The sequence below is a fragment of the Prunus mume genome, linkage group LG8, assembly GCF_029339155.1.
Source record: "Prunus mume cultivar Tortuosa linkage group LG8, ASM2933915v1, whole genome shotgun sequence".
Taxonomy (NCBI): domain Eukaryota; kingdom Viridiplantae; phylum Streptophyta; class Magnoliopsida; order Rosales; family Rosaceae; genus Prunus; species Prunus mume.
The window spans coordinates 3,976,850-3,989,503 of record NC_142705.1 but is presented as its reverse complement, the minus strand read 5'-3'; the positions used below and the strand labels follow the sequence as shown (position 1 = coordinate 3,989,503).

Here is a 12,654-nt window from a genome sequence, read left to right as displayed (position 1 = left end):
ATTATTAACTATACTATATTTTTCATTACAACAAGAACACAATGCAACTTGCAGGTAGATGTTCTCAGCCAGAAAAGAAGTAAAAAACTTAGCAAGTTGATGTCGGCGTGTAATATTAAATATTCACCGTTGATTCTGATTATTAGTACCATATTAGTCAACGTTTTATTTAGAGGGTCACAGCTAAGCCGTTGATCTCACACCAGAGAAAAAGAAAACAGTGCTATACAGTACTCGGTCATGACTAGATTCCATGTCAGTAGGTCCAAGCAAGAGTTTTAGATATGATATCCACGTAATAGCTGACTCTTAGTCGTGATTTTTTAACTTCAATTTTAATCATCTTATTTCCCAAATGTGGGCAGACAGAGAGAGAGAGAGAAAGCCTTATCATTTTCCTTCCGAGTCCAACTGTATTTTTTGAACGTTTCAATGGGGCCAGTTGGATAAAATAGTTTGGAAAATATATAAATTTTCAGTTGAGGACTCGTACGTTTCCAAAATTTTCATGCAAGGACTTTTTGTGGTATTTTGTTGGATAAAATAATGGTTTGGAAAGTCGATGGTTTTTTCAGTTGAGGACTTCCATGCTTTCAAAATTTTCATGCAAGGACAGTTTATGTGACTATAAGAACCCTCTTTGGCAACATGTTGTGCCACACAGCCCATTGAGCAGCCTGATTGATGTTTTTCTCTGTTTCTGGTGCTTTTGTTTGCTTTCAGTCATATTTTAATTGATTGAGTTTTGGAGGCAAAAATGACTATCCTCATTGAGCAGCCTGATCATCAGCTTGGTACCCTTCTAGCCTTTTCCTTTGTTCTTTGTTTTAAACTCTTCTGCATTGAGTTTTAGGTTCTAGTTCTGATGCAGAATTAATTGATTCTGATCTTGATCTTCTCTTCCTGTTTTAGCAGGGTCACAAATGGAGGAGAAGAAGCTTTGTTCTGAATCCAATGAAACCTGTGAACTGGTTTTGGATGGTGGGTTTGTGGTGCCCAAAGACATCTCCAAAAATGACGGATGTGTGACACAAAAAATTGCAGCATCAAATGATGCCTTCATTGCCCCTGAAATTAACTCATTTGGCCAGTCATTCAGGTCTCTACATATATTTTCAGTTTGTTCACTTACTTATGTTGCATCAAGGGTTTGGTTTCTTGTTGTGAAGCATTGGAGCCTGACCTGATTTTTATGCACAAATGCTTTGCAGGGATTACAATGCAGAAAGTGAGAGGCAGAAATCTGTGGAGGAATTCTACAAGTCGAACCACATCAATCAAACATTCGATTTCGTGAAGAAGATGAGGGAGGAGTATAGCAAGTTGAACAGAGTGGAAATGAGCATATGGGAATGTTGTGAGCTCCTGAATGAGGTTGTGGATGACAGTGACCCTGACTTGGATGAACCCCAAATTGAGCATTTGTTGCAAACAGCTGAAGCCATCAGAAAAGACTATCCTAATGAAGATTGGTTGCACTTGACTGCCCTTATTCATGGTAAATGCCAATTAAAACTCCTTGGTTCTGATATGTTTTGGATAGAGATCCACTGCAGCATATTTAACTTAATCTTGCATGGGTTTTCAGATCTTGGAAAAGTGCTTCTTCTTCCTAGCTTTGGAGAACTTCCTCAATGGGCTGTTGTTGGTGAGCCTTGCAGTTTCATTGTTGATTGATATATATGATTTCACCCTTTTCCCTTTTTGAGCTATTTCAATTGAAAAAAGTTAATTATTTTGTTGCAGGAGACACACATCCTCTTGGGTGCGCTTTTGATGAATCCATTGTTCACCACAAGGTAAATTTCCTCTTCAAAATTTACTTGAACTGAGGACATCTTAAATGTGACTATAATCAATCAAGTTACACCAAATTTATTTGCTTCTGCAGTATTTCAAGGAAAATCCGGACTACAACAATGCTTCCTTTAACACTATGTACGGGATCTACTCAGAAGGATGTGGACTGGACAATGTCATGGTATCTTGGGGTCACGATGACTACATGTACTTGGTATGTCTTTTCTCCGTACGATTTTCAAACATCACTATCAGCATAACTCTGATTTTGTTAACTGGTATGTTCAAATCTGCAGGTGGCTAAGGAAAATGGAACAACTTTGCCTCAGGCTGGATTGTTCATCATCCGGTATCACTCGTTTTATCGTAAGTACCATCATGAAAATCGCCTTCCAACTATGCAAACTGCACTTGACAATATTCTGTCCAAGGAAACCAATGTTGAAAATTTCCCATTTGTCATCTTGCAGCTTTACATAGGGCAGGGGCTTATAGACACCTTATGAACAAGGAGGATGAAGAGAATCTAAAGTGGCTTCAAGTGTTCAAGTAAGCTCCATTTCCAAATCACTTCATTTGCTGATATATCCCATCTCATCATTCTAATTCAAACTGACCATGTTTGTGCTTTTATTTTATGTAATCTTATGCAGCAAATATGACCTCTACAGCAAGAGCAAAGTACGAGTTGATGTTGAAAAAGTGAAGCCATATTATTTATCCCTCATTGAGAAGGTGAGTGCTGCTGTGCAGTTCCTCAGTAGGGGATTTTGATCCTTCTCCAACCGATCATATTCTAATTGGATGTGAATTTTATTGCAGTATTTCCCAGCAAAGCTGAGATGGTGAGCCATGAGAGTTTTCAACATGATCAATATGTGTAGTAAGGAGAAGATCAAGACTTCATTTGTTCAGTGATGTACAAACTGTTGGTTAAAGAAGAGGCGCTCTGCTCCCTCCAGCTACTTTTTGATGAGTTGTATTTTTTATTTATTTACATGTTTTAAGAAATGTATTCTTGTGCTGCTGCGCTGCGCACACCAAAATTCATGAACGAATTTCCGTAAGTTCCATTCTCACTCATAAAGATCAAAATTCATCCACATGAGATCCAACTTTAGATTTCCATTTCCAAGTTAAAATAAATCGACTTCCCTGAAGCTGGGAGTTAAAATAAATCAACTTTATATTATATCAATCAACTGTACAGCTGGATGATGATCAAACAGATTGCTGCTGCTGATTTATTATTTTTGAACAGCACTACTCTAGTTCATTACAGACAAATTGGTCAGCTCATTACGAGTTCCATGACAAAGGACTAATTATATTTTAATTTTTCCACTGTTTGCAAATTAGATTGAGAGCTGTACGCAAAAACGAATGTACAAACAAAACACAGTTGGGAAAGAAAAATAGAGAAAGAACCAAGTTGTACATTCTTACTATCCAACCAAATCCTCGTTAAGGATTTAGATTGTATTCATTCCAATTACCAGACCCTATGAGCCGTATGTTCACAGTTTCTCCCTTTATTTCGTCCCAAAAAAAGAAGTTTCTCCCTTTATGACAGATCCTAAACAAACACCATAGTGAAGCATTAAAAGTTGAAAGTAACTATCAGTAAGTATTCATTAATCATAATCAAACAGTTAATAATCTCTTTGATGACCTAAGACGGATGCATTGCACAGTATTTTATCGTTAAAGGTGGCAGCTTTTGATAAGATACTATGTCGCAAAGAAACAAAAAAACAGGTGGTTTCTTATAGAATTTGATTGACAGATAATATAATTAACTAACCGCATCTATATTAGTTGGTCCAATCCAATAATTCTTCCACCAGGAAAAAATAAAAATCCAAAAAATCCATCAGGTGACGCATACCTTACATTAGTATAAAATGACTAAATGAGATTAGAATCGAAATAATATATAATTAGTGTTAAATCTAACCTAATCTCTGTTAATGATTACGTTACGCATCAGAAATCAGTGACAATCTACAGCGGTTTTGTTAATTGTAGCGAAAGACTGTGTTGCGCTTAATTTCTTTTTCTCTTTTTTCGCAGTTGGGGAAGTTGGATTGGAATGTTGAATTGAAGAAGAAGAAGCTTATCTGAAACTCAAAAGTCTGAAATACCTTAACAAAGAAGGTTGCACGTGCCACGCACACGTATGCTGCGTCGGTTCTGTTCTGCTTCCACCAGGCATCAGCTCTTCGTCTTCTTCTCTGTCTCAATCACAAAGCAACACCAATACGCGCTAATTTCTTATTAGATTGCTTACCATTTTCATGAAATTCTTATTTCTTAAAAAAGGTCTGGCTTTTACGTATTTGCCTAATTTATCCTCCCAATTTCTCACTCTAAGTTCCAGTCTTTGATCCAGAATCTCACTCAATTCAATACTCAAAACTCTCAAATCCCCAAATCCATGTCCCCAAAACCCAGAATTTGGGTTTTGTGTTGACCCATTACGATTCTGCAATCAATATCTAACTAGGGTTTTATATCTGTGATGAGTTTTGCCTCTTCAAGATGGCTGCTAATCCCCCGTGTCTTCTCCACCTTTTCATTTTCAACCTATTGGCCAGTTTCACCATAAGCCCTAGTCTCTGCGCTGATTTAGACGATGAATTCTCGGTCCTCGGCTTCGGTTTCGATCAGTTTCAGGGAGACTACACGCCTCCTTCGCCACCTTCGAGTCCGCCGCCACCTCACCCTCCACCGCTCTCGTGTCAGGGGGGTCTCAATGGAATTGGGTCTCTGGACACCATTTGTGAGCTCAACTCAAGCTTGATTCTTGAAGATGATGTGTTTATAGAAGGCAATGGGAGCTTATATATACACCCTGGTGTTAATTTGAGCTGCCCACTATTGGGTTGCTCATTTGTGGTTAATATTAGTGGAGAATTTAGTTTAGGTAGCAATTCAATGATTATTGCAGGTTTAGTTTCGGTTAATGCTTCAAATGCAAACTTGTCAATAGGGTCAGTGATAAACGTTACGGCATTGGCTGGTGCACCCCCGCCGCAGACTAGTGGCACCCCAGAGGGTGTGCAGGGCTCTGGTGGAGGGCATGGTGGGAGGGGTGCTAGTTGTGTGACCGATAATACGAAGCTCCCTTCCGATGTTTGGGGTGGGGATCCATATGCGTGGTCATCTTTGGATGAGCCCGTGAGTTATGGGAGTAAGGGTGGCACGACTAGTAAGGATGAGAAGGATGGTGGGGAAGGAGGTGGGAGGATTTGGTTAGAGGCCAGAAGTTCAATTGATGTTGGTGGGAGTGTTTTGGCTGATGGTGGTGATGGTGGGATTAAGGGTGGAGGAGGGTCTGGAGGCAGCATATTTATCAAAGCTTATAGAATGTAAGTTCTTTAGCTGTTGCTTGTTTAACTGGAAACAATGACTCACTAATACTTATACCTATTTATTTTTTTGAAAAGGACTAATACTTGTGCCTATTAATGCTCAATCATGAATTGAGATGCTATCAGCTTGTGTTGTTCTTCCATTGCATACCTACAATTATTTTTCTGTGGAGAGCAGGACTGGAAGTGGCAGGATAAGTGCAGTGGGGGGTAATGGATTCGCTGGAGGAGGAGGTGGCAGAGTTTCCATCAAAGTTTTCAGCAGGCGTGATGATACAGATATCTTCGCTCATGGTAAGTCAAATATTATTCTTTGTAATATATTTTTGTATATAAAAGAAGTTGTTTAAGTTTATCTTTTGTAATCTGTAGAGAAAGAACTTGCTTTTGAAAGAACCATTGGAACTCCTTTGATTTTGTACATTAATTCTGGTATATTAGTGATGTTCTGCTTCTTCTGGCAGGGGGAAGGAGTTTAGGCTGTCCTGAAAATGCAGGCGCTGCAGGGACATATTATGATGCTGTACCTCGGAAACTTATTGTCAGTAATCACAACTTGTCCACACAGACTGACACTCTTCTGTTAGAGTTTCCTAAACAGCCACTTTGGACCAATGTTGATATCAAAAATCAGGCCAAGACTTTGGTTCCTTTGTATTGGAGCCGTGTTCAGGTAATTGAAGAACTAACATTTATTGCTTTGTGCTGAAGGGGTTCTTCTTGTCTTAATGTTGATATTCAAAATAAAAAACATGCGTTATAAAGTTTGAATTATGTTGAAATTGTAATGCATTGTACAGGTTCGAGGTCAAATTCGTTTAAAATGTGGTGCAGTTTTGAGTTTTGGTCTTGCACATTATGCTTCATCAGAGTTTGAGTTAATGGCAGAAGAGCTTCTGATGAGTGATTCTGTTGTCAAGGCAAGTGGCAGATTTACCATTTTTCTTTCTTTCTATTCTTACTTTTTTCTAGAATTTCATGTTTCTTGCATATCTGACCAGCTAGGCACAAATAAATTGGGGGTGGGAGTGTGATGGGTAACATGCAAAAATAGATAAAGGCATGCACATCTCATACCTTGTAAGACTTTAACATTTGAGTGTCTACTTTCTTTTCCTAATAAATTCAGATATTTGGGGCTCTTCGAATGTCTGTCAAAATGCACTTGATGTGGAATTCTAAAATGCTTATAGATGGTGGCGCTGATGCACTTGTGGCAACATCCTTGCTTGAGGCAAGCAATTTAGTGGTTCTCAGGGTATGTTGAAACTTGAGCCTTAATTTTACACCTAAAATAACAAGTAATATAATATTATGTTGTCTACAGTATCAAGTCATGCTTCTGTAATTGGTTGTCAGGGGTCGTCTGTGATACATTCTAATGCAAATTTGGGAGTTCATGGACAAGGTTTCTTGAATTTGTCTGGGCCAGGAGATCTGATTGAAGCACAACACCTGGTTCTGTCTCTGTTTTTCAGTATCAATGTAAGCTGTGTATTTATTGTGTAGTTTTTAAGAATTCACCATTTTTTAAATCCATGTTTTACGAGTTTCAGGATTATGATGCAAAGTGTTCAGTTTGTCTCTCTAAAGTTCCACCATCATATACATAGAATTGTTGGCATCTGAGGAACAATGATTTTGGCATCAGTTTTCTGTTATTTGAATTTGGAACTTTCATTGGTTTGTTAATTTCATTTTTGACATAATAAGCAAATCCAATGAGCATATATATGAGAAAAAAAAAAAAAAAAAAATCTTATCCACATGGTCTGATGTTGTTACTTGTCATGCTGTGTGAATTCTGAAATGTACTATATGATTTGTGCCACTAATCACATATTATCTTGTTGCATTGCCATGTACTTACTGAATCTTCTGTTTGTAATATGAAGGTTGGACCTGGATCTTTACTGCGAGGGCCTCTGGACAGTGGCAGTAGTAATTTGACGTAAGTTTTAAATTCATAGTTCTCAGTGATGCCATTTTATTTTGTTGTATTTATTTATTTATTTTTGGAGTTGATTTTCATTTTGGGCCTGGTAGGAAACCTCAACTCAACTGTGAACTTCCAAACTGCCCCATGGAATTACTTCATCCGCCCGAAGATTGTAACATGAACTCTACATTGACCTTCACTCTTCAGGTCTCCCATTGATCCAGATTGAGAACTAAGTACTTATCTTGGTCAATTTGCCAAACTTTTATTATGGTTGAATAGATTCCACCTTGTTTTTCTGATATATGGTTGGCTTGGCTTACTACTCCAGATCTGTCGTGTTGAAGATGTTATTGTTGAAGGCATTGTATCTGGATCTGTTATACATTTTCACTGGGTTAGAGCTGTAGCAGTCCACTCTTCTGGGGTAATTAGTGCATCTGGGCTAGGTATGTGTTTTTGCGTTATTTTTTAACAATTTGGATTGGAAGTAGAAATAAATGATTACCTAAACAATGCATTTTAAGATTTAAGGAATCTCTATTTCAATGTGTAGGTTGCACTGGTGGGATGGGTAGAGGAAAGTTTTTTGTAAATGGGCTTGGTGGTGGCGGGGGCCATGGTGGCAAAGGTGGGGATGGGTATTACGACGGAAATTTTATTGAAGGTGGTGTTTCCTATGGAGATGCTGATTTACCTTGTGAACTTGGTAGTGGCAGTGGAAATGATAGCCTAGCTGGTGCAACTGCAGGTGGTGGTATTATCGGTAAGAAATATAAGTAAATGTATATGAAAGTTGTGGAGAAATTTTTGAAATACGTTGACAATTCAATGGGTTAAACATATCTTAACTGTTAAATTCAATTTCATTTCTCTTGATTTTCTTTTTGTGATGGATAGTTATTGTGTTGTTTGTCTGTTCCCGAACAGTAATGGGTTCATTGGAGCGCTCGCTGTCAAGTTTGTCTCTTGATGGTTCTCTTAGAGCTGACGGAGAAAGCTTTGGAGAAGATTTTTTGGAGCAATATAGTAGGACCTTTTCAAATATAGGTCCTGGTGGTGGATCTGGTGGAACTATTCTTTTGTTTGTTCAAACATTGGCACTTGGTAATTCATCTACAATCTCAACTGTTGGTGGACATGGTAGTCCTAGTGGTGGTGGCGGAGGTGGTGGTGGAAGGATTCACTTTCATTGGTCGGATATACCAATTGGTGATGCATATCTACCCATAGCAAGAGTGAGAGGAAGCATTGTTACTGGGTTCGTATTCTGAAATAGATACTGCTTTTCACAATTTTCGTTTTGACATATATGTCGCCGGTTTAGTTTCTATTCACTAATTAGATTTCTGATTATAACCAGTCTATTAACCCTCTTTCCTTCTCCTTGGCGCAGGGGAGGTTTCGGTAGAGGTCATGGTCTTGCTGGGCAAAATGGGAGTATTACTGGAAAGGCCTGTCCTAGAGGGCTTTATGGTATCTTTTGTGAGGTAGCTTTGCAATTTATATTTGCATGATGTTTTGAATTGCTTTTAAGATGTAATATGGATGCGTTCATGGTATTATATCTAGCATAGAGTTAAGAAACATTATGTTGAATAAATTATCTTCTTGTTGTCGTTGTAGGCGCATTTGAAACATTATCGTTGATGTCAATTTTGCATTGTTTAATTGTTCAGTTGGATCTTTAATCATTTGATTCCTAGACTCTGTATCCATGTGATAAGAAGATATTGGTTCATATTGTATTTGTATGCATATTTGCGTCTGTGATTGTGGGCTTTAATATGCTTTCGATGGGTTGCTTTATTTCTCCTAATTATCATGTTTATGTTTACAATTTGAGCAAATTGTACTGCAGGAATGCCCTGTGGGCACTTTTAAGAATGTCAGTGGCTCTGATAGAGCCCTTTGTCATGCTTGCCCGTCTCTCGAGCTTCCACATCGTGCCATATATGTTACTGTTCGAGGTATCTCTAAATTTTACTTTGGCTACTTATTTATTTGTGCAGCAGTTTTGCTATGTTTTTCAATATGCTTTATTTTAAAAAGTTTGTCATTATTTGACTTGTGAAGACCTGGAAATTGGATTGACTGGCTGCATGTTGTGGATCTTTGTTGTTGAGAGTGGTGTTACAATATTAGTGTGATTATGTTTCTCTTTGGGTAAATCAACTCTCTGACTTCATTTGAATTTTATCAGGTGGTGTTAGTGAAACTCCTTGTCCATACAAGTGCATTTCTGACAGATATCACATGCCAAAATGTTATACAGCACTTGAAGAATTGGTTTACACTTTTGGTGGACCATGGTTGTTCAGTCTTGTTCTGTTAGGTCTCCTCATCCTTTTAGCTCTTGTGCTTAGTGTTGCACGAACAAAATATGTTACTGCAGATGAAGTACCAGCTCCTTTACCTGCTCGACAGGGGTCACGTTTAGATCATTCCTTCCCTTTCCTGGAATCATTAAATGAGGTTTGCCTCTAATTTCTGACTTTGGCTACTTACTGCTGTTTTTATTACTGGCATAATTGTCATTTAAAAACCAAATTGGAGTGCCCTGTAATCTTCCATCGTGTTAGATGTGACAATCCTGTTGTCATTTAGGTTTTGGAAACAAATAGAAACGAGGAATCTCAGAGTCATGTACATAGGATGTATTTCATGGGGCCAAATACATTCGGTGAACCTTGGCATCTACCTCATTCCCCTCCAGAACAAGTAACAGAGATTGTGTAAGCTCTCTTTCTCCATTTGGTGTATTATGATTTTGGTGGTTGGATGCTCACTGCAAATTAATGGTGACACGACATGCTTTTGTTTAGTTATGTATATATTTCTATATTGATGCTTGATGCCTTGGGTTTGATAATTTTGTTCATAGTTTCTTATTAACTCAAGTTGGGTAAACTTCTGCAAGTGTTTTATGTATTTCATTACATGGCAGATATGAGGATGCATTCAATAGATTTGTGGATGAGATTAATGGTTTAGCTGCTTATCAGTGGTGGGAAGGATCAATCTACAGCATTCTTTCTGTCTTTGCCTATCCACTTGCATGGTCATGGTTACAGAGTCGACGGAAAAAGAAGTTACAACAACTTCGTGAATATGTTCGGTCAGAATATGATCATTCTTGCTTGCGTTCTTGTCGTTCACGTGCACTGTATGAAGGGCTTAAGGTATTTCTAAAGGCATCCTAACTGTCTAGTGTTTCCTTATGCTTCTCTACATAATTTTCTTTGGACTATGAGGTTTTAGGATCTTGAGCACCTGGAACAGAAATACTATCAGCTTCCATTGTTAGCTAGATATCTATATATGAATTTTACTGAATACATATGAATGATCTACTGTTAATCTCGTGTCATTGTAGTGCAGTTGTGCCGATTTTCATTTGTTAACGTCTTTTGAAGAGTCGTTTTGAAATTATGGCTGAATAAACAGTTTTACCATCACGTTTAATGTTTTTTTTCCTTCAGGTAGCTGCAACTTCTGATCTAATGCTTGCATATGTGGACTTTTTCCTGGGTGGAGATGAGAAAAGAGCTGGTCTTCCTCCCCGTCTTCATCAGAGATTTCCGATGTCTATAATTTTTGGAGGAAATGGAAGTTACATGGCTCCTTTCTCTCTTCACAGTGATAACATTCTTACTAGCCTCATGAGTCAGGTTTACTACCGATATTTGTTTAGGGATGTGTATCATGTGAAGTTCAGTTATATCCTACTGCTGATTATATATATAAAAATTAAGTTCTGATCATTATATTTGATTTTTTTTTTTCAGTGTATTCCACCTACAATCTGGTATCGGCTTGTAGCTGGTCTAAACGCTCAACTGCGTTTGGTTCGGCGTGGACACTTAAAATTAACTTTTGGTCATGTTATCAGCTGGCTTGAAACACATGCAAACCCTGCTCTTAGTGCATATGGAATACATGTAGATCTTGCCTGGTTTCAGCCTACCGCATCTGGATATTGCCAGTTTGGACTTTTGGTATATGCAATTGACAATGAAAGTATGCCACCAGCGCTGGATGGTCAAGATGCATCATTGCCGCCAGAGCATCAGTCACGGTAACATTCTCCTCCTGATTATTTTTCTAGCAAGTTGTATACCTTAAGGCTTATGTTTCTTTGACCTGATTTGCAGTACGCCAAGAAATCATAGGGAAAACCCTTTTGAACAATTGAGACTCATTGACCATTGGATGTCTCAAAAAAGGTTCTCTGGAGGGATTTTACACACCAAGAGCTTAAGGATGTTTAAAGAGAGGAAAGCTATATGTTATCCCTTTTCCTTCATAGTTTGTAATGGCAAACCTGTTGGCCATCAGGTAGTGACCATGCCTACAATATACTGACTTGGTCTTTTATCGTTCCTCATTCTGTAATCTGGTTGTTCTTAGATGCTATTCTAACTCTCCCTCGTTCGTATCTTTCTTTATCACAGGATCTTGTTGGTTTGGTCATCTCTATTCTTTTGTTGGGAGATTTTAGCATAGTCTTGCTCACTTTGCTGCAGCTGTATTCTATTTCACTGTTGGACTTCTTCTTAGTCTTATTTATTCTTCCTCTTGGACTACTATTCCCCTTCCCAGCTGGAATCAGTGCTTTGTTTAGTCATGGACCGAGACGGTCAGCAGGTCTTGCACGTATATATGCTTTGTGGAATATCACATCCTTGATCAATGTTGTAAGTTGTTCTGAACCCAGTGGCTTAAAAATTCAAGAGGGTCACATGAAAGGCTATTACTACAATACAAGCAGGCTATTGCCTTGTTTCAATATTTGATGGTGCGGTTCCTGACATTTTGTAATGTTTCAGGTTGTTGCTTTTACGTGCGGATTGATTCAGTATACGACCCACTCGCAGAAAAAGCATTCCAACTTTCAGTCCTGGAATTTTAGCATGTTAGTATTTAGATTAATGGCAGCAACTCTTTTATGTAGTAGCCTCAACTGTTGTAAATAGTGATTGCAGCAACTTCAATTCTCGCTAATGAAAATCCTTGTTTGCAAAATGCAGGGATGAAAGTGGATGGTGGGTGCTTCCTTCTGGTTTGGCACTCTGTAAAATTATCCAATCACGGCTCATTGATTGCCATGTGGCTAACCAGGAAATTCAGGATCACTCATTGTACAGCAATGACCCTGATGTGTTCTGGCAGACATGAAGAGCCTAGTTTTTGTTTTTGTTTAATTCTTTTAGTAAATATACACCCTCTATAGTTATATGTTTCTTTCTTGATCCAGGTCATCTTTTAGATTGTGGCCTTTTTTTTTACATATATATATATATATATATATATATGAAGAAAAGAAAAAAGGAAAAAAGCCCTTACATATGGCATTGTTTAACCCGGGCATAGTTTCTTTTTTCTCCTTCCAATACATATGCATGGTAGTACTAGTACGTGTGCCTGCTTGATGGTTATGTTTGATAATGCAGTTGGTGCCTAACATTATGAAAGAAACCGAACCAAAATTATAGCTCAATATCAATCAACTCTCCAAAGTCAAAATCCATGACATGTTTG

General features: G+C 38.1%; 2 protein-coding genes across 4 annotated transcripts; both read left to right on the top strand.

Moving 5' to 3' along the window:
- The first annotated feature begins 639 nt into the window (after positions 1 to 639).
- LOC103340787 (inositol oxygenase 1) lies at positions 640 to 2,879 on the top strand. 2 transcript variants are annotated; one of them, XM_008244233.2, is made up of 10 exons: positions 640 to 794; positions 916 to 1,099; positions 1,212 to 1,498; positions 1,589 to 1,648; positions 1,747 to 1,799; positions 1,892 to 2,014; positions 2,097 to 2,166; positions 2,271 to 2,349; positions 2,454 to 2,535; positions 2,623 to 2,879. In XM_008244233.2, the coding sequence occupies exons 1-10, from the start codon at positions 758 to 760 to the stop codon at positions 2,647 to 2,649; spliced, it is 1,002 nt and encodes a 333-aa protein (XP_008242455.2). In that variant the 5' UTR covers positions 640 to 757; the 3' UTR covers positions 2,650 to 2,879. The 2 variants fall into 2 exon arrangements, with proteins under 2 accessions (XP_008242455.2, XP_088899095.1); XM_089042969.1 differs by having other exon boundaries at positions 649 to 794; positions 913 to 1,099.
- An 886-nt stretch (positions 2,880 to 3,765) lies between these two features.
- Positions 3,766 to 12,365, top strand: LOC103340788 (uncharacterized). Of its 2 annotated transcripts, none has more exons than XM_089042967.1 (22): positions 3,766 to 5,171; positions 5,353 to 5,468; positions 5,639 to 5,847; positions 5,975 to 6,094; positions 6,304 to 6,432; positions 6,534 to 6,659; positions 7,070 to 7,125; positions 7,221 to 7,320; positions 7,445 to 7,562; positions 7,670 to 7,879; positions 8,044 to 8,374; positions 8,510 to 8,603; positions 8,975 to 9,083; positions 9,317 to 9,588; positions 9,721 to 9,848; positions 10,061 to 10,295; positions 10,596 to 10,784; positions 10,902 to 11,191; positions 11,268 to 11,451; positions 11,568 to 11,810; positions 11,943 to 12,028; positions 12,144 to 12,365. In XM_089042967.1, the coding sequence occupies exons 1-22, from the start codon at positions 4,342 to 4,344 to the stop codon at positions 12,289 to 12,291; spliced, it is 4,323 nt and encodes a 1,440-aa protein (XP_088899093.1). In that variant the 5' UTR covers positions 3,766 to 4,341; the 3' UTR covers positions 12,292 to 12,365. The 2 variants fall into 2 exon arrangements, with proteins under 2 accessions (XP_088899093.1, XP_088899094.1); XM_089042968.1 differs by having other exon boundaries at positions 5,040 to 5,171; positions 5,301 to 5,468.
- Positions 12,366 to 12,654: the final 289 nt, after the last annotated feature.

What these genes read in the sequence shown, in the direction of transcription:
- LOC103340787 (XM_089042969.1), top strand. Translation starts at nt 758, where the DNA reads ATGACTATCCTCATTGAGCAGCCTGATCATCAGCTTG. An exon ending in GCAGCCTGATCATCAGCTTG is followed by an intron (nt 795 to 912) that starts GTACCCTTCTAG and finishes TTCCTGTTTTAG; the next exon opens with CAGGGTCACAAATGGAGGAG. An exon ending in CCGGTATCACTCGTTTTATC is followed by an intron (nt 2,167 to 2,270) that starts GTAAGTACCATC and finishes GTCATCTTGCAG; the next exon opens with CTTTACATAGGGCAGGGGCT.
- LOC103340788 (XM_089042967.1), top strand. Translation starts at nt 4,342, where the DNA reads ATGGCTGCTAATCCCCCGTGTCTTCTCCACCTTTTCATTTTCAACCTA. An exon ending in TGTATTGGAGCCGTGTTCAG is followed by an intron (nt 5,848 to 5,974) that starts GTAATTGAAGAA and finishes TGCATTGTACAG; the next exon opens with GTTCGAGGTCAAATTCGTTT. An exon ending in GCAATTTAGTGGTTCTCAGG is followed by an intron (nt 6,433 to 6,533) that starts GTATGTTGAAAC and finishes ATTGGTTGTCAG; the next exon opens with GGGTCGTCTGTGATACATTC.